This window comes from Astyanax mexicanus, chromosome 11, assembly GCF_023375975.1.
Source record: "Astyanax mexicanus isolate ESR-SI-001 chromosome 11, AstMex3_surface, whole genome shotgun sequence".
Classification (NCBI taxonomy): Eukaryota; Metazoa; Chordata; class Actinopteri; order Characiformes; family Acestrorhamphidae; genus Astyanax; species Astyanax mexicanus.
The window spans coordinates 4,687,148-4,711,942 of NC_064418.1; the positions used below are offsets into that span (position 1 = coordinate 4,687,148).

At 36.0% G+C, this 24,795-nt stretch overlaps 1 protein-coding gene and 1 long non-coding RNA gene across 5 annotated transcripts in view; one reads left to right on the plus strand and one right to left on the minus strand.

Moving 5' to 3' along the window:
- dachd (dachshund d) overlaps nt 1-7,534 on the minus strand; it is a 173,097-nt gene extending 165,563 nt beyond the window's left edge. For 2 of the 4 annotated variants that reach the window (XM_049484720.1, XM_049484719.1), the window contains exon 1: nt 6,635-7,534. In XM_049484720.1, the coding sequence (XP_049340677.1) occupies nt 6,635-7,164 (530 nt within the window). In that variant the 5' untranslated portion in view covers nt 7,165-7,534. The remainder of the gene's footprint in view (nt 1-6,634) is intronic. The other 2 variants (XM_022680623.2, XM_022680622.2) reach the window with 1 other exon arrangement.
- On the plus strand, nt 5,929-18,004 carry LOC103021721 (uncharacterized). The gene is made up of 4 exons (XR_002651397.2): nt 5,929-6,146; nt 8,560-8,711; nt 9,638-9,778; nt 17,128-18,004. It is a non-coding gene; the product is annotated as an uncharacterized LOC103021721 (long non-coding RNA).
- The last annotated feature ends 6,791 nt before the right edge of the window (nt 18,005-24,795 follow it).

Here is a 24,795-nt window from a genome sequence, read left to right on the forward strand (position 1 = left end):
CTGGGCCAAGGGTCCGTGTGAAAGTGGAGGAGAGCCCGAGGAGCACGTCCTCCTGCAGAGGGAGAAAGTGCAGAGGCTCGTCTGCTGCTGGAAGCTCTTTTAACACGGGCTGGAGAAGAGCAGCGCAAAAGTAGAGCTGAATAGCTGTCGTTTATGTAGTTTACTATTATAATGGTGTGTGTGTGTGTGTGTGTGATTTGTACCTGAACAGAGAGAGAAAAAGAGAGTTCTAGGTGTGCAATTGAGGAGCATGTTGAAATGACCATGAAAACCAGAAGAACAAAACTCAAACATCTCAAACAAAACTTGAACCAAGAATGATAAGCATTTAAATGGCATAATATATTGTATTTAAGAACCCCCAAATAGGCCCTTGCTTATATTATATAAATATGAGTATGTGGTATGAGAAAATCAATAACCAATATATTTTGTTTGTATTTTGTTGTTTTGCAAAAACACAGTATTGATGTTTAGTTAATAGTTTACATTAAAGATTGGTGGCAGACAGTAGTTAATTTTCTGTTGTGTTCAAACCCCGCCCACTTGACAGCAGTGTTGTACTCTTGTTAAGTCCTCATTAAATCCTGATGTTATAATTGATGTTATAAATAAAAAGTCAAACTTTTATTTTATTCTGATTTTATGAATATGATGTGTGTTTTTATACTACAAGTTTTTCTTTTTCTAAAATTTGTTTTACACAACTGCACATCACTGCAATATATTGTGATATATTAAATCATAAGCCCTGTATCGTGATACTGATTGCATCGCCAAGTTCTAGCCAATACACAACCCCATTAGGTGTACTGTTCTCTATAAAGACGCTGATGAACAGAATTCTCCAGAATGCTCCAGAAAACCAAACACAACTTCACATTTTAGAAAACTGGACCAATTCAGATTCACCACAAAGATCTATAACAGGTCACTGTTCACTGCACCAGCCAGCCCAGCAAGCCCCACAGAAATCCCATCCATCCATCCCAGAATGAAGACCTAACGGGCCAACCTCCTCCCCGCGCAGAGCAGCAAACAGAGAGCGCACCACACGGCAGAGAAGAGCCGTTCCTCCTCCTCCATCTGTTTGTGTTCCATCTACACAAGATATCTTTGTCCATACAAATGATGTAATTCTCCAAATAGGAAGCAGACATGGCGGATATGATTGATTTCAGCATAACACCGGCAGTACCAGGTGCTTTCAGAGACAATTACAGGCCTCTCCACGCAGCAGTAATAGGCGAGCACTTTAGCATCATTAAAGCAATGTGTAGCACTGCATTATCCTTTAACCCCATCACTGGCCACTCTCAGTGCCAACCTCAGAGTTCAAATCACACAGTAGATCACTCCAAGAGCCCCAAGACACACACACACACACACACACACACCGCGAGGGGGGGACATGCCTGGCGGCACTGAGGATCAGGCCGAGCTGCAGCCCTCTCACACAGACAGAACCAGAGAGGATGAGCTGGATGGTCAAACATCTCAGAAAAGCATCTCAAAAAACACATTTTTATACATCAGAACACATCACAACACATCACATCACAACTCACGAAAACTGGACTGCTGAACCGATTTTACAGTAGAACATAATTAAGAAATAATAATTAACCTGAACTAAATGGTGCATTTTTCTATATAATAAACACAACAAAATGAATTAAATATATTTTTATACTATATAGTACGTGACTATTCATACATATTTGTGCATTATATATAAATCCATTGAATTATATATGTATATATAAATATGTAAAGTCCTATGTAAAAGTTTGGGCAATTTGGGAATATGGTTTCTTTTTTAGGCGTTTTTTTTTTTTAATATATTGCATAAAAAACATGTAGCATTTGCAAAATGTATAAAAAAAATAAATATAATGTTTTACATTTTCCAATAAAACTAATAAAAAAATGGAATAAATTTTATTTAAATGTAGACTTTTTTTAAATTAATATTTATGTGGTTTCATTTCAGCTCAATTATGTACTTAGATAATAATACAAATAAAGGTATAATTTTTCCAAACTTTTACACGAGACACAAGACAAGTGTGTGTGATATAAAACATACATAAGTATAAGTATTAGTATATAAAACGTTAATATAACTGAGAAGGTGTACTGCATAATTCACAATATTCACAATAGTATATGCATTATCAACAAAATCAAGTTTCCAGTCACCCCACATAAATTCACACACAAAATATTATTATATTATTATAAAAGTGAGCATATGAAGAATTCTGTCCTGTGTATGTGTGTGTGTATTTGTGGTTATGTGTGCATGTATCTGTGTGTGTGTGTGTGTGTGTGTGTGTGTGTGAGTGTGAATCTTAAAACACAAATAAATTAAGCAATGAACCGTTAAACAACGTCACTGTCCGTGCTCAACTTTACGATGAATCAAATTAAGAGGTGAGCGGCATGTTCTGTGTTACAATCAGGTCATCACATTAAGACCTGTCACACTGGGTAATAATTAACTAAACATAAAACTCAAAACAACAGCTCACAGTCTGAGGGGTCCTGGTGAACAAGAGTGTCGTAAAGGTTCATGTCGTTTGATTTATATATAAAACACAAAGTAAAAAACATAAAAAAATAGCTTTAAAACAATTTTGCTTTCTCTTTCTGTGTTTTGCTGTGTGTGCATGTGTAAGTGTGTAAGTGTGTGGGGGGGGGGGCTTTAATTATGAGAATTACTGATGACTGTCTCTTCTGTTGGTGCTCCTCTGTATTGTTGCATTAGGGCTGGAGCATTTCTACACTACTTTATCTGATCAATAAGGTAAACGTTATTTAAGGAGAAAGGTTGCCAATGTCATGGTTCCACTTAACAGTAATCTATGTTTCCACTACTTAAAATAGCTCGTACCTGGAGGCACTCAATCTGTTCTTATTATTGACAGTATGCACACACTGACCACAAGGGCTTTCTTTCTTTATTTCTTTTCACTATTCCCTTTTTTCTAGCTTTTATTTAGATGCATAAAAAAGCATAGTCAATTTAATAGTACAGTAAGTTTACTATGGCTTATTAACTAGCATAAGCATTTACTCATTTAAGATTCTTTCCTATTTATACTAGGGCTGCACAATATATCGTTTCAGCATCATTATCACAATGTGGGAATGCACAAACAGGACATGCAACGTCATTTAATGCAAATTTAATGAAATGTTCTCGTTTTCCATAGCATATCTATCAGAGCTTAGTATTTACATATAGAACTTTTTTTCCAGTATTGTGCAGCCCTGACTTATACCTAAGTTATACCAAAAAAAACTAAATAACTAAAAAAGTGTATTAATTCTGTTTTATTAAATCCTACAATTTTCTATAGCATATAAAAATGTTTAATTCTGCTGTTTTTGCAATAGCCCTGCAAACACAGGGTGATCAAGCCAAGTCCAGCAGTGCTAATAAAACAGCTGATATACAGTTATGACTTTTTTTATTTACTACAGTCATAAATAAAAAGTGTACTGTGGAGACTTCCTGACAATTTTAGCAATCAGAACATTATCAAGATGTTGGTTGATATACTGTTTCCAAAAAAATTTAAATAAACAACATTATTGACAACTTTATTCAATTACATAATAATAATAATATAATAGCAAAACAATGCAATTGCGCCCTTAAAGAGCAATTAAAATTTAATTAGTAACACATTTTAACACAATTTAATCCACATTAGTGTGATCTCATTGCATAGTTTAAGCATAAAGGGTGATACTGAAGTCAGCAGAAGTGATTAATTATTGAGGTCATGTGTATATATTGTATGATAAGTCGATAAAGTAATTATTGTGACAGACCTAGTCCTGCACTTATCTATGAGATATCAGAGGTATATTATTTTTGTTCAACACTGCAAAAGTTTAAAAGTCAGCATAAAGTGTAACGTATCATAACTAAAATGTTCACTTATATAGCCTAATTTATCAATATTGAATCCAGCATACAGTCATATCTACAGGCTTTCATGTAAAGCCTATCAGTGCTAATAAAGCAGCTGTTATCATTATCATTAAATCTTTGACTTATTTAAGCTTATTTATTAGCGAGGCCACTCATTTAACTGACTGTGGAGATTATCTGTCCTGCACTTGTCTGGGAGAAATTATAACAAAAAAAGTTTAAAAACACTCAGTATACAATGTAACTATAACTTTTAAACATTTTATTAAAACATTAAGTATTTTGTAATTGATCAGTGTTTATTCCAGCTGGGTTTTTTTTTTTTCCTGCATACGTTTATAGCTATCATACAGGCTCTCAGGTAAAGCCTGGCAGTGCTAATAAAGCAGCTGTTATCACTGAAGTTATGACTTATTTACTACAGTCATAAGTGTCGTTTATTCAGCTAGGTCACTCCTTTGACTTACTGTGGAGATTATTACAGGATTTTAGCAGCCAGAGCACTTTTAGAATACCTGTCCTGCACTTGTCTGGGAGATATTAATAAAAAGAAGGTGTAATATTTTTGTTCAACACTGCTAAAGTTTAAAAACAGTCAGTATACACTGTTTACTTTTTTAAAAACATTTATTGCAACAGTATTTTATCATTTTTCAACATTTAATCCAGCTACAGTTAGCTAACCTATATCTATCATGCAGGCTCTCAGGTAAAGCCTAGAAGTGCTAGCTAATAAAGCATAAATCAGCTGTTATCACTGAAAATATGACTTATTATTTACTACAGTCATAAGTGTTGTTTATTTAGGTCACTTGTTTAGTTACGATAGTTTAGATAACGTACTGTGGAGATTATTAGTTAGGTAAGCTATTTTACAGGCTTTAGCACTAGGATATCTGCTCAGCACTTCTCTGTGGGAGATTTAACAGGTGTATTATTTTTGTTCTACACTGCAAATGTTTATAAACAGTCAGTATACACTGCTTACTGTTTTAAAAACATTTTTAAACAGTATTTTATAATGTATCAATGTTTGACCCAGCTATGCCTCAGATAAAGCCTAGAAGTTCTACAATAAAGCATAAATAAGCAGTTATAACTAAAGCTATGGTTTATTTACTACAGTCATATGTGTCGTTTATTTAGGCCACTCACACATTTAGGTGAAAGTTACTGTGAAAATTATTAGTTAGGTGGTCTTTTTTCCAGGCTTTAGCAGTAGGTTATCTGTCCTGCACTTCTTTGGGAAATTTTACACTGCAAACGTTTAAAAACAGTCAGTACACAAAAAAATTGTTTTTAAAAGAGAATTTTATAATTTATCAATGTTTAATCCAGCTAAGTGTCAGGTAAAGCCTAGAAGCGCTATAATAAAGCTATAAATTCGCTCTCAAAACTAAAGCTATGACTAATTTAACAGTCATAAGTGTTTAGTTATAGTCATCTAACTAAATGTGGAGATTATTGGTTATTTTACAGGCTTTAGCAGTTGGTTATCTGTCCTGCGCTTTTAAGGGAGATTTTACAGGTGTATTATTTTTGTTCAGCAGTGCAAAAGTTTAAAAACATTCAGTATACACTGCTTCCTTTTTTTAAAAACAGTATTTTATAATTTATCAATGTTTAATCCAGCTGTTATCACTAAAGCTATGACTTATTTAAGCTTATTAAGGTAACTACTACAATCATACATGTTTAGTTAGCTAGTCAGCTAACTAACTGTGGAGATTATTAGTTCATTTACAAACTTTAGCAATAGTAGGTTATCTGTCCAGCACTTTTAAGGGAGATTTTACAGGTATATTATTTTTGTTTAGCACTGCAAAAGTTCAGAAACCAAACCGTGATTTAACAGCAGCTCAGTGCTAGTTAAATTAGCGTTAACTAATTAGTTTGTAGTTAACTCGGTTAGCTTGTTTAGCTAACGCTAGTTAACTAGCTAATTGGTTGCTTGGTAACGATAAGGGGCTGAAACAGTTATAACAGCAGTAGTTAGCTAATAACTCGGTTAACTAAGCTAGCTGTTATAATATTTCAGCGCTTGTTTCAGCTTTTCTCTGTGGTTTTTATTTTATTTACTACAGTCATATGTGTTGTTTATTTAGGCCACTCACACTGTGCAGATTATTAGTTGGGTAGTAATCTACAGGCTTCAGCAGTAGGCTATCTGTCCTGCACTTTTAATGGGGATTTAACAGGTGTACGTTATTATTTTGGTTCACCGCTGCAAACCTTTAAAAACAGTCACTATAACGTTGTACTGCTAACTTTTTTAAAACATTTTTTAAAACAGTATTTCATATTTTATCAATGTTGAATTCAGCTACACTACTGGTAAAGCCTAGAATTATCTGTTATTACAAAAACTATTATTTAAGCTTATTTACTGTAACTTAGTTATAAGTGTTTAACAGTTTAGTTAGCTAGTCAACTTAACTGTAAATTAGAGATTATTAGTTAAAGCTAGGTATCTTACAGGCTTTTGCAGTAACTTAGTAAGGTAAACTGTTTTTTTTTTAGCTTTTTTTCTCTCAGAAAGCTGCTGTAGCCTCGGTTCAGTTGTGAAGTTATAAAGTTTGCCGAGCTCTCCCACCACGAGCACCGGCGGCAGCAGCTCTCCCTCCCTCGCTCCCTCTCTCTCTCCCTCCCGCAGGCGGTCCGTGAGCCGCGGAGCGACCCCCCGCTTACCTGGCGTTGGTGCAGTCGTTGTAGAGCGTCTCAAAGTCCTTCCTGGAGATGAGCTTGCAGCGGTTGACTCCGGGCTGGATGGCGCCGAGCCCGCGCAGGATGCGGACCTGCTCCACGTTGCAGACCACCGGCGTGATCTCCAGGCGCTTGAGCTTGGTGTAGACGGTGTGCAGCCCGCCGACCAGGTGCTTGAGGAACAGGTCGAACGCCTGCGGGAGGCAGATGAGCTCGCAGCCGTCCACCGTGAACGAGGCCACCTTGGCGCCCCGCAGCTCGACCATTTTGCACTCGTTGTTCTGCGGCGTGTTTTCTACGGGCGACGGGGTCGAGTACACGGGCTTGGCGGGCAGAGGGACGCCCGGGCTGCTGGTAGCGAGCAGCTCCGGCCGGAACGGGGGCGGCGGCACGGACGGCGAGGGAGAGGAAGAAGTGGCCGAGGGCGAAGACGTGCTGACCGAGGACGAGGCGGAGATGGGAGACGGCTGGACCACCAGAGGGGACGGGGGGATCAGAGCAGCCGGGACGGCCATGGTTTTCACCCGGCGAGTGAGTGCAAGTTCAGCGCGTGGAGCGGGGCAGGAGGACTAATACAAAACAAACCACTAAACCACAACAACACACAAAAAGTATCTGAGTTTATCTGAGAGGAGGACACGAGGAAATCCACAGCTTCTCAAGTCCGCGGAGAAGTGGAACAGGAGCAGGAGGAAAAAGAAAAAGAGAGATAAAAAGAGAGAGAGAGAAAAAATAGGCTGGGAAAAAAGGCGAGGTGGTGTGGGAAGATAGATAGAGAGAGAGAGAAAGCGGGTCTGTCTCTGCGCGGTGGGACAATCATCAAAGATTGAGAGAGAGAGAGAGAGAGAGAGAGAGAGAGAGAGAGAGAGAGAATGACAGGAGGAGAAAGAAAGAAAAAAATGAGCTGAAAAGTGCAGCTCTCTCTTTGGATGAGTTGTTGTTGTCACAAGGTCCAAAGGGGGCGGAGCCTCGGCCACTCTCCCAGCTCTGAAGCGCACACGATGCGCAAATGTGATGCCATGCTACACTCACTTGGACAGACTATAGTATAACTCTGAGGGAAGAATAGAAATCCCGAGAAAACTCTCTCTCTCTTTCACTTCTCCTCTCCTACTTCAAGGAACAGAATCCTCACACACTCACCCATCTCTCCAGGAAAGTCAGTCAAGGATTGAGATCACCTCCACGTGATTAATCCTGTTCACTGTTGAGTGTATAAACCTCAATTTATTGTTGTCTATTAAAGGAGAAATCTAGATTGTTAGTGAAACATGAGAGTAAGACATTTTGTTAAATAGCCCATCTCCATTCACCTTCAGCATTTAGAAATGCAGCACTTGTAGTTGATGCTCCCAACAGTCCCATACAATGCAAGTGATAGGAGCATAGACCTGCCCATGCAACGAAATCACTATTTTTTTTACACCATTAACAAGCTCAAAGTTGGCTGACGAGCATACAAAAAAATAGGAAAAGATAGACAAACAAGATTGCGAAGTAAATAGCAACAATAGAAACGCACGAATTGCAGCTTTTGCTGACAATATCCCTATAATATTCATGCATTTCCACAGAATTAATTTTGCAGTCTGTTCATCTATCCTACCTATACATTTGTCCTCGTCAGTCAAGTCTCTTAATCAGTTACTTAATTTTAAGAACTTCCTGAATGTACAGTGTGTATAAAGTACTATCATTGTATATAAAAAATATTTGCTTATTTAATTGGACCAAAACATTATTAACACATAATATAAACTGGGGTATCCAAACTTTTGCACATTGCAGTGATTGCAGAAAGTTGTGTAATTAAGGAGATTTTTAATTAAGATAATTCTGTATACACTTACCTGGCATGTAAAAAATATATATACTAATACTGGGTATGTGTTTTTCCCCTTTTAAAACAGCCTCAGTTCTTCATGACATGGATTCCAAAAGATGTTGGTAAAAATTCCCTTGAGATTCTGCTTCTTGCTGACATGATTGCGTCACGCAATTCCTGCAGATTTTCCAGGAGCACTTATAAACTGCAAATCTTCCATTTTACCAAATCCCAAAGGTGTTGTATCAAAGGCTTTACTCTGTATCAAAATTTAATGATGAAAGAATCAGTATAAATGATCGAAAATAACTCAGAAAAAATAAAATATTTTTACATTGATTTTCATTTTTCTTCCACCTGTAAAGTTGCCTTTTTTGAGATCCATGTTTGTTGCATGACAACAATAATAATAATATGATCATGCATTTGGTAATAATATTTTAAATAATAAGCACAACAATCATATTTCTCATTAAAACACAAAAGCAGTGTTAACTATCAGTGGAAGTCACTGTCAAAACATTGTATTATAGGTAATTTTTAAGCATTTCTATTGACCCATTAATTATTAAATTGAAGAAAACGTACCAGACTATAGCAAAAACGAAAAGAAGACAAACTTGAGATAGAGTCTCCCCAAACTATGAACACTATAAGTGTTTTTGTTTCTTTTATTTTTAAACACTTAAAGTGTAAAGATTTGATAGTTATAATAACCCTTCAGATTTTAGAGTGCAGAGTTTAGGAATAAACTTTTAATGATGGAATCATATCAGTATTGGACAGTATCCCCAAATAATTGCTTTAAAATAATGGGCACCAGACAGATAATGTTTTGGAAGATTTAACTGATATCTCAAACATTTATTTGATAATGTCTCTACTATACTCTAAAAAAAAAAAAAAACAGAATATTTCTAGACTACTACACCAAACACTTGCTTTTTAGTTTTTTTAACTGCAGTTGTGAAGTAATTCACATTCACATGGATTATAAATGTTTATATACTGGTCTTCAATTGTTACTGACAATCATATGATAAATGTTTTCTTCTACATTATCAATTACTTTTTAATGTCTTGATACCACCAAATGCTGAAAATGCATAAACGTAATTTCATGCAGTGTCAGTTTAAAACAATATATCATGTCTGTGTTCCAGAGGAAGAAAGTGATCACCGCAGCTATGAGCAGGATATGGTTGCTGTTTTCCGTCGATGAGGTGGTGAAATGCAAGTCTAGGTGATGCACATGGATTGCATTTCATGTATGAGCACAGCAAAGCAGCATCAAGGATGATGAGGTAACGTCTGGGAGGAAAGGCCGATTCTGGTGTCAGTTTTAACTTTAAAAAGCTGACTTTATTATTATTTTTGAACTGTTTGCACTATGGGCACATTGTACAAATCTCCTTATTTAAAACAGTTCTCTCTTTCTTGTGAAACTCAAGGTCAGGGCAAAGCGTGATTTATGAGAGAGAAGTCTGTAAAACACGAGTTGGAGTCCGGTACTGTCTGGTTTTTAGAGGCCGAACAGAAACTCAGCCTTTTTAAAGGGGTGCTGGGCAGATGTTCCTTAAGATAAGTAGCGCACCATTTCAGAATTATTATTCAGGCAAAGAGGTAGCTCGTAGTGTGAAAATCAATAACTGATTAAAATTCATAGCCAGACAATCCATTTGCCCTTTATGTTGCTAACCTTTGCTTAAATATGCACCATATTAAGATTTCATTATAAACAATGAATGTCACAATAGTTTGCCTACCGTTTTTCATGTTAGCACGGGTTAACTACAAATTACGGCCATAAAACCCGCCGCACAAAACCGCCAACATGCAGTCTTTCAGAGAGAATGATGATGAAACACAAGGCATCCACAAACGCCACAGGGCATCTATGATGTCTCGGTTTCAACAGCTCTTAACAAGCTGGGTGGACTTGATGAATCCAGGCTCCATTAGAATTGCAGCCTTCCCATAGACACACAGCAGGACGTGCCACGAGGGGTGGCACTCACTACAATTGCGCTAATGCATTCTAACCTTAAAGTTCCCTGCAGAGAGAACTACACTGGCTAAATTACAAAGACGTCTATGAATTGAGCTTCTTGGGTAAATAATGGAGCCGAAATGCAAATACGCAACTAAAACCTTCTCATTAGAAGAACCACGCCATAAGCACACCCATCACCAGCAGCAGGAGAACAGAAACGGGATACCCTAACGTGTCATAGCTTTCTGAAGATTAAAATGAAATTAGTGGAGATGTTACCTAAAATCATATTTATTTGGCATAAAAATATGTGAAAAAAAAAGAATGTTAACGTAAATGGCCAGTCATGGCAACTAGACAATATATTGGCCCGGAAATAACTGCAATACACATTATTATTGGAATTTATGACCATTTTATGTCAATGGAATAATGCTATATATTATAACATAATACTGCACCACACTTACACCTTGGCATTGGAATATAAAAATGTTTTAATACCCTAAAGGAATAAAACTAAATAAAAACACAGTTTTTAAACTGTCAAGTTGACATACCAGCGTATTTATGTTAATATGTCTTTCTCATTAGGTAAAAAAAATAGAGAAATATTTATTTCTGCAAAAAATACAAGTTTATGTATACATATTTTACAATAAGTTGATAACTAATCATGTGATGAGTAATCACATTACATTTTACACATTTGACCTCTTATTCCACCTTATTTTTTACTTTTGTTATTACACCCTAATTATTAACATTCTATAACTACAGTACAGTATGTGAAAAACATTCCAAACTGAGTTGTTTACCAGTCTTACACTAGTGAGGCAAAAAGTCAAGAACCACTGGTTGTTTTACAAATTTTAAGCGCTTAAATAAGTCATTACAACTTAGAAATTCTTTTTTTCATCATATTTACCATCATTTCTGTATTTCAAAGTGAAATTTAGTGTAAAATAGAGTCTTTGAGCTAGTTGAGGGATTTTTTTCAATGCTAGATAAGAGTGACCAGAGTGGGGAATTTAATGCTATGTAATTGTTTATTGCTATCTGTCACTGGCCACTCGTGCAAACCCTTTTCCACCTTTACACTACTTGAACTAGCCTGGACTGTTAAACACGAGGCAGTTTGGCTACATGGATTCATACTGTTGGTAACAAATTCTGATCCTATAATCTGTGATCTGATAATCTTTGCAGAAATGAAGCTTTATCAGACCAGGCTGTGTTTTACTAATTTTCAACTGTCTAGTTTTGTTGAATTTGGATTTATTGCAGCCTCGGCTTTCTGTTCTTGGCTGATAGAACTGGAATCTGTCATGGTTTTCTTCTGTTGTAGCCTATTTGCTTTTTCCTTTATGTATTTTATTTACTATTATTTTTATATATGTACAATAGAGACATATAGATATGATATCACTTTGGAGGTTGTTCATTAGATTGTTGAACAACCTGTAAGCTCTGTTCAGCTGCTGCTGTCTAACAGTGCGAACATTACTGATAACATTACTGTTGTCAACAGCGTGTGTTTTTCTTGTAAGTGATTCAGTTCAGACTGGATATATTTTGGTTATACACAAACTCACAGCACAACAGTAACAGGAAATAACTTGATCCTTGTTATTAAATACTGGTTTAATCAGAAGAGCCATCTTTATAGCTTCACATTTGAATGAGAGGGACATTTAAATACTGTCTACTTCAGTATTATTATTTAGCAGCACTTCTTACCTAAACTGTGTGTCTGCATTAGTTTAGTAATAGAAACACAAAATCTGATCACATGGCCAGCCAAAAAAAAAAAAAAAAAAAAGCAGACATCCATAATTATAGCGAGTTACAGTGTGCTTTGTAGCTGCTTTAGACTGGAAGTATAGAAATAGAGATCAAATGAGGGAAATCCATTAACAGCATAAAAAAAAAAGTGGGGGCGTTAATAATTTACTGCTTTAATGCATTTTTAACATGTTAACTTTGACAGCACTAATATCAATATTTCTCACTTTCAGGCTCATTGAAGTAGGCAGAGAAATTCTGCTTGAATTGACACATAATTTGTGTTCGTAACCAGCAGAGGAGATGTCTTATTATCTGAATGTGATGAAAAGTCGTATTCATCAGACACGAAAACAAATGGGAAAAGTACAGCCTTGTATCAAATGATGCGCAATGTAAACTGCGTGTAAATGTAATTGCTTATGTAACTAAAAGTATATAACCCATTTAACGGCATAATTACGCTTACACGGTGCAGCAAAATAACTGTAATAAGTTCTGGTGCTTAAGAATGCACTGACCAGCTGTAAAAGCTCAGCGCACTGTCCCAGTCGTCCAGCTCACAGATTGTTTCAGGGTCAGAACAGTGAATAGTGAGGACTGATAGCCAGCTCCAGTCAGGATTAAGAAACATAATGTGCCGTGTAGTCCACAGGAAGGCATGATAGATTTCTTTCTTCCTTGTTTTCAAAAGCCACAATGCCTCGCTCTTTCTTTTGAGGTGTGTCCTACATGGGCCAGACTGAGCTGGTCAGCGCTGATTTGTGTTTGCTAGAATTTATGGACGGTTGTCAAGTCAAGTCAAGTAGTTTTATTGTCAATACTGCATATGTACAGGACATACAGAGAATTGAAATTACATTACTCTCCTTCCCAATTTTACAGCAGGTACAGATAATAGATATAATAAAAGAGAATGGGAGACACTATGTGTACAATACAGCAGGGACACAAATAGACATACATGAGACAGAAACAAGGTGCAGTAGTGGTGGGGGAGAAATAGATATATAAATATAAGTAAAAAGAAATATAAAGATATATAATCTAAAAGAGTGGGAGACACTATATGTACAAAACAACAAGACACAATAACATAAGTAAGATGAAAGACAATAGTGCAATATTGATGGTGATTGAGATGGAATGACAGTATAAATAGAACCCGTATAACAGTAGTGCAAATATGGTGTATAGCTTAAGGCTGGTAAAGTGAATGGTTGCTGGACAGATCCGTTCTAAAAAAAAAAGATAAAGTAGAGACTGCCAGACCTAAAATGTGAACGGTCCTCCAAACATAGCATGCGGTCCACGAATGCCGAGGATTCTACGACACTGGCATTTACACTATTAGAGCTTGAAAGAAACTCATCAGGCAGGCAAATGGATGACATATTACCATAACTGCGACCATAAATTAAAACAATCCAACGTTTTGATCATGATGGATAAAACGCACGTTGCATTAAGTTCTGAAGAGGCGTGAAGGCTTCCTTTCTTCAGAATGGCATTTAAATGGTAACAACACTCTGCCTGAAGGGAGTCAGTGAGATTTATGTGGTTCTATCTGTTATGCATGTATATGCAGTCAGGTCAGAATATTATGACCACCTAATTTATCTAGTTATTCGGGTTCACTGATCATATTGGAGCACTTTGTAGTTCTATAATAATTACAGACTGTAGTCTTTCTGTAGTCCTTCTAATATTCTTTATACTTTTTCCTTATTGAATAGTATTATTATTTAGGTGGTGGATCATTATTCTCAGCACTGCAGTAAAACTGATTAGCATGGTGGTGGTGTATGAGGTGTTATTGTGTGTTGTCCCGGTATGAGTGCATTGAGCACAGCAGTGCTGCTGGAGTTTTTAAACATGATGTTTACTGACTGTCCACTCTATTACTCACAGTTTCTTGTAGCTGCCTCTCCTTGTAGATAAAGTAAAGTCAGAAAGTTAGAAGCCCTGCATATGTTGCAGCTGTTGCAGTTTGTGTTGGTCATCCTCTAGTCCTTCATCAGTGCCCACAGGATGCTGCCCACAGGATGCTGTCGGCTGGATATTTGTGTTTGGTGTTTTTTTCTTAGTCGAGCATGAGCAAATACATAGGATAGTTGAGCAGATTGAAAAATTAATTCTTTGGAAATGCATTCAGCAATTCCAGCTGTTGCTGAAAACATCTGGTTACTGTCGATATTAGAATGCAAAGAACCAACAACAAATTACATAAGCATTGCTCAAAATGATTTACTATTCACGCTCAATGGTTGATTTCTTATGACTTAATTTAAGGGGATTTAACTAAGCAATGGGATGTAAACAGTAGTTTAATAAACTTCTTGTGCAGTTTAAAAGTTATTAATGCCTTGTTTTAAATATCAGGGCTCTCCGGATTCTACCAATGAAGTGTGGAGCTACTTTGAGCCTGGATAACAGTGTAAAAAGCAATTTATCTTCAGGGGCAAAATATGCCCCATCTCACTCATTCTAAAAGCCTGTTTGGGCAAAGTGCACAAAATGCTGGATCTCAGAAAGCTGCAGTAGAGAAGAGAAGAACTATTTTTTTTATCATGTTTCAATAAATACACCCAAATTCCATTTCTCACCAGAGTTCTCCTTTAATTGCAGTGACCTTAGACCTAGCGGGATATCTAGTAGATTTAGTTAATAGAGAAAATTTCAACACAACAAAAAACTAACAAACATATACAGTATTGTATATTATAAGTTTGCAATAAGTTTGTGCACTGGTGTTACTGAGCTCACTGATCCAGCTCATTTCAGCTGGGTATCAAACAGATAAAAGCATTCCATTAGAAATGTACAGTCACAGACAAACAAACTCACAATAGAGTGAGCAGCTCGAACACGGGAGCAACTGTGTTTCCTACTGAATACCCCGCATACCAGCTACAGCACGGAACAATTCAAAGACAAAGGCAGCGGGAAATAAAAAGAGGCACACAGAGAGCGCATATTGCTCTCAACCTTAATGAATAACCATAAAACTAATGTATCACAGCAGAGCAGTGTTTAAAAGTAGAGCTGTGATATGACTCCAGCATGATCAATGACACTGTATATTGTTTGATATAATAATTTATTCATCCTATAAGGCTTTGATAAAACAATGTTGAAAAGCAATTTAAATTAAATTCATTTAAATGTCAATTCTCATGGTTAGGATTTTTCTATAATTGGCTATTTAATTAAAATAATTTTCACAGTCATTAATACAGCCCACAACTTGTAGTGCACTGACATGTTTTAATTACATGGTATTAACAAAATTGATATGCTTTAGAAAGCATAGTGAATAAGAAATAATTAGACCAATCATACATCATCCCCCCTTATGGACATTAAGTGTATTTCAATATAATTGATGAACTCTGAAAAGGGAGATAAATAACTTTAATTGCACAAAGTTGCTGCTCTGCCTCAACAGAAACAACCTTACACTACTCTACTTTACTTTTGAAGCACGATTCCACACAGACGCATGCTGTGGCCTGCAGTCATCCTAGAAAGCTGTTTAGATCCCATCTGTTTCACTTCTACCTGAAAATGTAACACAATGCATATGGGAAATTCTTCAGCTCGGGGCTCCTTTTATTTTATATTTACTTTATATTTACTTCACATTTTGCAATAATTAGCAGTCATTTGGTTTAAGACTATGTTTTTTTTTTTTTTTTTTAGAAACACAAGATTGAACTAATTGCACTGACATGCCAAATATCATGGGACACAGGACTAGTATTGTGTCCCATAACTTCTGCCATGTCTCAAGACACAACAATGCTAAAGTATTCTACACTGACCTGCATTTAATCTGGTGTGTGTTTTGAGTCGCTTTTCTGTTCGCTAGTTAGACACTGCACTGTCCACTGTGGGTGGTATTTAATATCCCAAATAACACACTCCCACTCTACAAGTGACCCTGTGGATTGAGGAATATTAAACAACCACACAACTAGGAGTAATAACGCAATAATATCGCCAACCTTTTTGAATATCGCGAACGATATTGATATTATACCATGAAATATCGTGCCATATCACCCACCCCTAATTATTACATCAGAATACTACTTTTCTTTTGCTGTTTTTAGCAAAAGAAAAATTCACACTGTTCTTATTTCCCATTATATATCTACTAAAGGCAGATTATATCTGTCCAGTATCATTAATTTTACTTTAATCCTGTATATATAGAGATATATGAAGTGCATTATTATTATGATGACATTCTGAATCATTGACTTCTGTTAAAAATCTGATAAAATTCTTGTTATATTTTTTAATATCTCAGTTAGAGGGGTGTGCCATATCACACTGTATGTAGTAATATAAATTAATTTTCATTTTGCTGCAGTAGTGTATTCTTGAAAAACATAATATATACAGTATATATATATTTTTTTCTTTTAATGTCTTGTCTTATCACCAAAATCATCTGTCACTCACTATCAGGCCTTACTCACAAGATAACACCTCACAGCTTATAGAGGTGCTAGCTTTCCAAAGCTGTCCACTAAGGTAACACTTCATTATGAATTTACACTACATATTGCTTATACATTAGACTTATGGCTAATGTCCTTTTTAAAGGAATAAGAATTGTATATTTATATATATATATATAAATCCTATAAACTTTATTTAATTGCTCAAATATCCCTGTGTTGATCTGAAAAATGATATATTTAACAGAAATGGCTGATTATGTAGGAAAATCATGAACTTTTCATTTCACTGTATGGAGTAAGATGCAGCACAGTGTTTGTTGTTGTTCAAACAGATAGTCCTCGTGCGAGATTGGTTACAGAGGGGGGAAAACACTTATTGATCTTGAATATTTGTCTCTTCAAGGTTGCATGGCATTGACCCCTTCCTTGCGGAGAAGCAGCACACTGCAAACAGAGCAGAATCCGGTGAAGGGCAGATGTCAGAGTGGCCACTATCAGCCTGGACTCAGCCTGGCTTCACCAACAAGGGAGTGGGGTAGGGGTACTGAGACAGAGAGAGCCCACGGGCCTGTAACTGTCACCCCATCCATGCAGAGACAGCACCACCACGGACCCTGGCTGTAGTTCTATAAACACCTCTCCATTCAGAGTGACCACCAGGGAATTCACCATTCAGGTAAACAGATAAGAAAATACCCCAGTGTTTGCTCTCCCAATTAGAGCCTCCTGATTTACTACCAGCCCACAGACTCACGTATCACTTACACACTGCGTTTGTGACTGTGTGACTGCATTTTCTGAAAAAAAACTTAAGTTTTTTTTATAAAGCACTAACGCTATATATCAGTAGCTGATGTATCTGAATTATAAACCTGTACACACACAAAGTAACAAAATGCAGTACAACTGTGATTTACCTACTTAATTTGTCTGAATAGCCCTGTTTAATTACAAAAACAAGCCCTGCTGTGGAATTAGGATTAGTTTTTTTTTTCACTTTCTTTTCCTTTTCCTGATTAAAATGTAGTGTAATTGCCTGAATAACCTAATACTACTAGGGGTTTAACATGGGGACACATTGATACATTATCACACCACAATGCAAGACAAATAAAGGTGTGCCACATGGAGAAAAGTGGAGAAAATATGGGGAGATTTTCAGCTCTCGTGCATTTTTTTTTGCTTATTTGAAACATATAAAGAAACATTATGTAAAAAAAATAATTGACCATAAAATAACATCATTAAAATCAAGTGTTTCACATATTTTTTTAAATATAAACTAAATTCAATGTTGCAAATGGATACTGAAAAACATTAATAATTTATAATTCAATTTAATTTATATTTAATAATTTTTGAACCCCTTCTGTCATGTTACGGGTCAAATTGACCTGTTTTAAAGTTTGAAGATACAGGAAAAATAGTTAACAGTATTTTTTTTTTGTATGAAACTTCTTCTGCTTGCCTTAATTAGTATAACAAACTATTATGTTTTATATGTTTTCTTTAAGTAATAAAGTAGTGAAACATAAAAAGTTGAACATGAAGTTTGAACATGATACCACTTTTAAATAAGACTACATTTATAAAGGCTTTATAAATACTTTACAATTAGTTTATTAATGGTTACTAATTATGTTTTAATTAAATGCCTTAAAAATAATTAATAATCAGTTATAACACATACATAGAAAGGGCAACAATGACCTGTTGTTTGCTAAATAGTGAACCCACAGCCATCTATATTGCCCTTTCTACATATGTGTCATAACTTATCATTAATTAATTTTTAAGGCTTTTACAACCTAATTAGTAACCATTAATAAACTAATCGTGAACCATTTATAAACCCTTTATAAAGGTAGTCTTATTTTAAAGTGGTACCTTGAACTAAAAGTAAAGATGACAGAAACTTGCAGTCTTTTATTTATTTTATTACTATCTACATGTTTTCAAATGTGTTAATTCATATTAATACAGGACTTTACACAAGCTGAGGTGATAGTGGCAAACAGATGCACAGATGTACTGTAGATATGGTAGCTGATTTGGTTCCTGTTTAAAACGCTTTCATTCATAATTTAGTGGTATTCTCCATAAACGCAAAAGAGATATACTGGCCTCTCTCTCTCTGCAGCTCCTCTCTCTCTCTCTCTCTCTCTTAAACACACCTACAAATATCACAATCACAATTCACTCCCAGAGACGCCAGAGTGTCCTTTACAGCTGAGCTGACAAAACGTCCTGCCGCACGGAAAATACTGCTCCTCTAGAGATATCAGGCTTCAGAGAACAGCTTGTTTCAGTCTTTTATTTTTATTTTTTTCTAAAGAAGCCAGTCTGATAGCCCACAATTACTCGAAGGTGCTCTACACTCTCCTTAAAGCGGACACGGCTTCGATATAAGACAGCAGATTTGTGGATATCTAAATTGCAAGGTAAACCCGTATAAACAGTAGTAATTACCGTGCCATCAGCAGTCTCTGTTGTACTTGTTGGGCAACAGCCGCAGTGATTAAAATGAATCCCCATTGACTTCTCCATTAAATTGCTGGCAGAGGCGATCCTTTGACCTTTCGCATTGATTGAACATAACAATCACAATTCAATTGTAATGCAAAGAGAACATTTGTTATAATGTACATGAGATGCATGAGCCATTTCCACTCAGCTCTAGGTAATCAATGAGGTGACTTCAAATGGAGGCAGCACAAAGCTCCATCCCCTTCTAATTCATCGAGTCCACAATATATCGAACCCTATAATGTGTACTTAAACATTCTGATTTCAGTCGCCCTACTCAATATATCTGCATCTCTTGGAGAAAACTGCTGCGGCCCCTTTCATCATAATTTAATGTGTGCTGTGTCCACTATACTGACCGTTAGTCATAGTAAAAGTAGCATTTTCTACGTTACAGAACAATACCCCAATATAAAAAGCGTAAATGATAGGGGTGTCATGATTTCAATATTTAATCGGAATTGATTGAAAGAAGAAACTTGTCATTCTCAAGGACAGAAAAAGTCTTAAAGTCTTATTTTTCATGTTTAACTGTTATAGTAGGATAGCGTTCAGTTTGTTAAGGCTCTAAATGTTCTATTATTTTGTACATGACTGTTCCTGTATTTAATTATTATTTTTTTTATGTTGCACATTGCTGTTTTAATAGTGCACACTGCTGCTACCAAAAAAAGCCACTAGATGGCATTACATATATATCTTAATTAAATGATTTAAATTTGACCATTAGTGCCTAATGTGGTGTATTACACTTGTATCACTTTGCATAACTTACATCAAGCCCAGCTTTTGAAATAGGATATTGTAAATTTGATTAATCAAACCAATGACTGACTAATCTAAAACTAGCATAGGCCTCTCTGCTGTAAAAAAAGAAAAAGAAAATCGAAAATTGAATCGAATCGAATCGTGACCCTAAAATCGGAAATAAAATCGAATCGAGGATTTAGAGAATCGTGACACCCCTAATAAATGACATAAACTTGTCTTTTTGCCTAATTTCTAATTTCTTATTTGTATTTATATTGCTAATAGCAATCTGTAACATTAGCTCGTCACACTGTGTAAAATGGGCTTGCATTCGATTAACAGTAAAATAACATTTTCAATAACAAAATCTGTGCAAATTCTGTCTAAATGCACTATGCAACTTTGGTGAAGCAGTCAAATCATGCAGGTTTAGGCCAGCACACAATTTGAATAATGCTGCATAACTCTAATACTACACAAAATCAAGTAATACTATTGTACTGCACAAGTCCACATGCTACCATGTCTCTGCTTCCATCTCTCAGCTTGTCCAGAAATGCATGTGTAAAGCGTGTCCTATAAGAACGGCATTACACAAGCAAGAAATACCCATTCTCACATATTCCTGCTTGAATAGCTTTAAATGTGCAGCCCAGTATGTCCTGTTCATTAACTTCTAGTATCGTTTCTCAGAGCAAGATCATGTTTTTATCCATATGGTTTGTTTGTTTGTGCCTGACCTCAGTAGCCGCAAATCAAAATTGGCATGCTAATGAGCTAATGCATATTAATGGCCAGCACTCTGCATCTGTTTAAATGCCAAATTGGAAAGAAAAATACATCTCTGAATCAGAGCATCAGATTTTTGAGAGTTATTTCAGAACACATGAATAAAGAATTCCATATTAAATATTTTACAGCAGCTTTGAACTTCTAAACCAATCAAGAAAAAAACATAAATACAGCATATTAAAGATATATTTATGTTTTGCTTTATAATGATTTCAAACATCAGCTCTAAAGGAAACATTCACTTTGTGTTGAGTACTGAAAAAAATACCTATACACTGATTAGATACAGCAAATGATTGTTTGGTCACAGCAGGGCTTGTGAGGGACACAAGTATGAGATACATTTTAGGCAGCACATCATCATCACATATGTACAAAAAAATCATGAGTGTTGCACAAAATGTGATGTAGGGGGTGCTCCCAGTATGCACTGGTCAGTACCTACCAAAAGAGGTCTAAACCTGGTATATCATGGCTGCCCAACACTTAGAAATATGCCTTGATTGGTCTGATCTGACAGAAAAGCTACTGTAGCACATATTGCTGTAAAAAAAAAAAAAAAAACGTTAAAATTGGTTGTTAATTTGTAGAATCCATGATTTTTTTAGGTTTTAATATTTTGGCTGATTTATCTCCTATTTTTTTTTATTTCATGAAGCTGTTTGGGAATGCCCACACCTGTATAAGTTGTGAGGTGTTAGCGTGTTAGCTTGTGAGCGAGGTTGAACCCTGGCCAGTGTGTTCATGGCAAGGCACCATGAATTATCATGGTTAGAGCGATCTGATAGCAAATGCCAGATGGATGGGACATTTCTGCACAATTCCGTACAAGTTGTGTATTGGCAGATATTTAACAATCCTCGATCCACAGTGTCATGTTTTTACCGGGAATATGTCAAAGAAGGCATTACCACCCTCAGTGGACAGTGCAGTGAGTGTTAATGATCATGAAAATATAAGACACTATTATCTAATATCCTGCAGGTCAGTGCACTGTTTTTTAGCTTGCGTGTAACATGACAAAAGTCATGGGACACGATACTATTTGCTTTTTTATTTATTTTATTTTTTTTTTCATGACGTTTCATGTCAGTGTATATGCTGGATTTTTGACAACTTTTTTAATAAAAATCATTTCAGTTAGACATTTTTCTATTGTAACTCTCTGTTACAATAAAGAGAAATTCCATGAGTGTTTTTTAGATTTTATACACATATGTCTCTAATTAATATTAAATGTTTATTTTAATGACAGCACATTATTATCAATCACACCTTTTAGAAAGTACCTTCTAAGGAGTATGTGAAAGATGTCCTTAAAGGTTTTGCTTTTCTTTTTTTTTGCAAATGAATTGGAGGGATTATAGTATACACAGACATTAAACAGATTAAACCAGGCAGATCTCAAAAGGCAGTTTATCTAATGGAGAAAATGTAGTATGCTAATTGGGTAAGTCCGATGGTAAAATTACGCTTAAGCTACTTTCCTCTCCCCGCTGGTGGATTTGGGGTTGAAGTCTGATTAAATCTAAAAAAAAGGCTAATCAGGGCTATAAGCTGTGAAATGTTCCCTGAATGAAAGTGTGTTTGCCATGCTAAAAGGTAATCGCGGGCGAAAACTTCAGTGCTGACAGATTCAATTCCATTTAGTAAATGTTTAATAAATGCTGTACAAACACGGCGGCCTATCTCACTGTATTCAGAAAACAAAGGGAAACTTTAATTGCTTTAATCATCCCAAGCTTTGACGTTGTTATTGGCTTTAAAAATAGCAGTTAACAGTAACTGTCTTGTAAAGGAAATTGAACCGCATTTGCAAAACGATCCGCAATTAAGATATGGGCGTCCAGAACGGCGAAGTTGAACTGGGGTGTTGTGTCTAGGAAAAAGCAGTCGATGCCATACAAAGCTATTTAATTAGCTGAAAGGCCCAAAGAAAAACAGGCTGCCTAATATGTATCACTTTAATCAAATTTAAAGCGATTGTATCCCCTTTTGAAGATCGTGGAGCAAGGATATGTTAATTAACAGATATGAGGATGGAATGAGATTTTTCTCTTTTTTTTTTCTTGTTTTTTTTTTTTCCCAGAGAAACTCCTCCTCCACTTCTTCAACATCTCACTCACTCGATCATGTCAAACCAGAAGCAGAAGGAGTCTAAACACCAGAGCATGCTAAAGTGTTCCAACACCACAACTAAAGTCCGAGCTTTAATCTGCACTAAAGGGAAATAATGCATTTCCTCCTTTATTTACCCTGCTTACTTAACCAGGGCTGCACAATTAGAATTGTTAATAGATTTAGAAACAAAAGGACTTTGAAGGTGGGAAAGTGCTGACATTATTTCACAGGGGAAAAAGCACTCATGAGGAAGAAAAAGAAAAAAAGAACAGCAATAAATGTAGTTTCCTGCTCTGTGCTGCTGTGAAACGCCGGCCGCTCTCGCTAGAAAATCCACATAACAAGACGACATAAATCAAGGACATTAAAATTTTCATTGCCGCAACACTAAATTACACACTTTCGCACTTTTCGCCCAGTGATTGTGTTTAAACACTCTCATTTCCCTTTGTTTTCATTAAATATATGCGGCCACTTTTACAATCCATAAACAGATCTGGAATAAAAGTTAATAAATGTCAAAATTTGCATCAGAGAGAGAGAGAGAAAAAAAAGCATCCTTGCTGCATTTTTTTTTCTCGCAAATATCAATCTATGAACCTTTCAACATTTTGTCAGACAAAATGCTAATTGTACCTTTAGGAATTTAGGAGACAGTGACAAGAAATGAGATGCTCTGTCCTTTTAGATGTGGAAATCAACTGGGGTAGCGTGCATAAACCGCAGCAAAGCAAACACAGCCAGCCTCGTTCTCTGGGTGGATTCATGAAAGCATAATGCAACATCTCTGTTACACAGAAACTGCCTTCATCTAGTATATTTTACTAGGCTCTCTTTCACTGCTAATGTAGATAAGCTGCAGTGTTACAGAGTGTTATAAATGAAGGACATCGGCACAAAATAGTTTTTTTTTTGTTTGTTTGTTTGTTATTTTTTTTCTGTTTCAGAAATTTCCTGATGAATGAATTACTAATGGTTTATGTAGCTTGGAATAAACTCCTTTAAAGGGGCACTAAACCCCCTGATTTTAGCTGACTCCACCCTCCACTCAATTTTTTTTAAAGTCCAAATCATGGGAGAAGTAGTTTGGGAGGAGCACTGACTGGGTGATGTATGGGTCTAGAAGTGGGGCAGGAGAAAGAGCTGATTGGCTAAGAAGGGAGTAGCTTGGACTTAACTCCTTTAAAGGGGCACTAAATCCCCTCAGGTTTGCTGACTCCACCCTCAGCTCAAAACATTGTTTTAAAAAGGCCAAAAAATGAGAAGTGTAGGGGCACTAGGTGATGTATGGGTATAGAGTTAGAGCAAGAGGGAGAGCTGATTGGCTAAGCTGCAGCAGCAGTAGTGTGCCACTGATAGCAATGGTTGGAGCATTTTTTAAAGGTTAGGAAATGTTTATATAAAACTTTAAGCAGGACTGGTATGCTCCATTTCTTTAAAAGAACATATTTCAGCTATTAATGAAGAAAAAAACATATATAGATTAATGGCTCTTTAACCCTGAGTTCCATTTAAAGATTAGAAGTTTCTCTTATTCCTTTGTTAAGATGCAATTTTAGAGATAAGAGAGAGACTGTATCTAAAAGTTGATGCATCTTTAATTATTCATGAAATAAAGCAAATATATTTATTATTACACTATTACTATGATTATTAAAAATGTATTATATAGAGACTTAAAATCTGCTCATCCAAGACTTCTTCTGAAATTAAAGGTATTAAAAGTTAAAGGTTTGCTCTCCATTTGCCGCAGTTACAGACTCAACTCTTCAGGGAAGGTTTTCCACCAGAGGAACTCTGGATGATTCTGGATTAGTTCTGGATCACAAGCAACACTCAACACCGACCCCAAGGGTATTCGATAGTGTTCTTTCACTCCAGA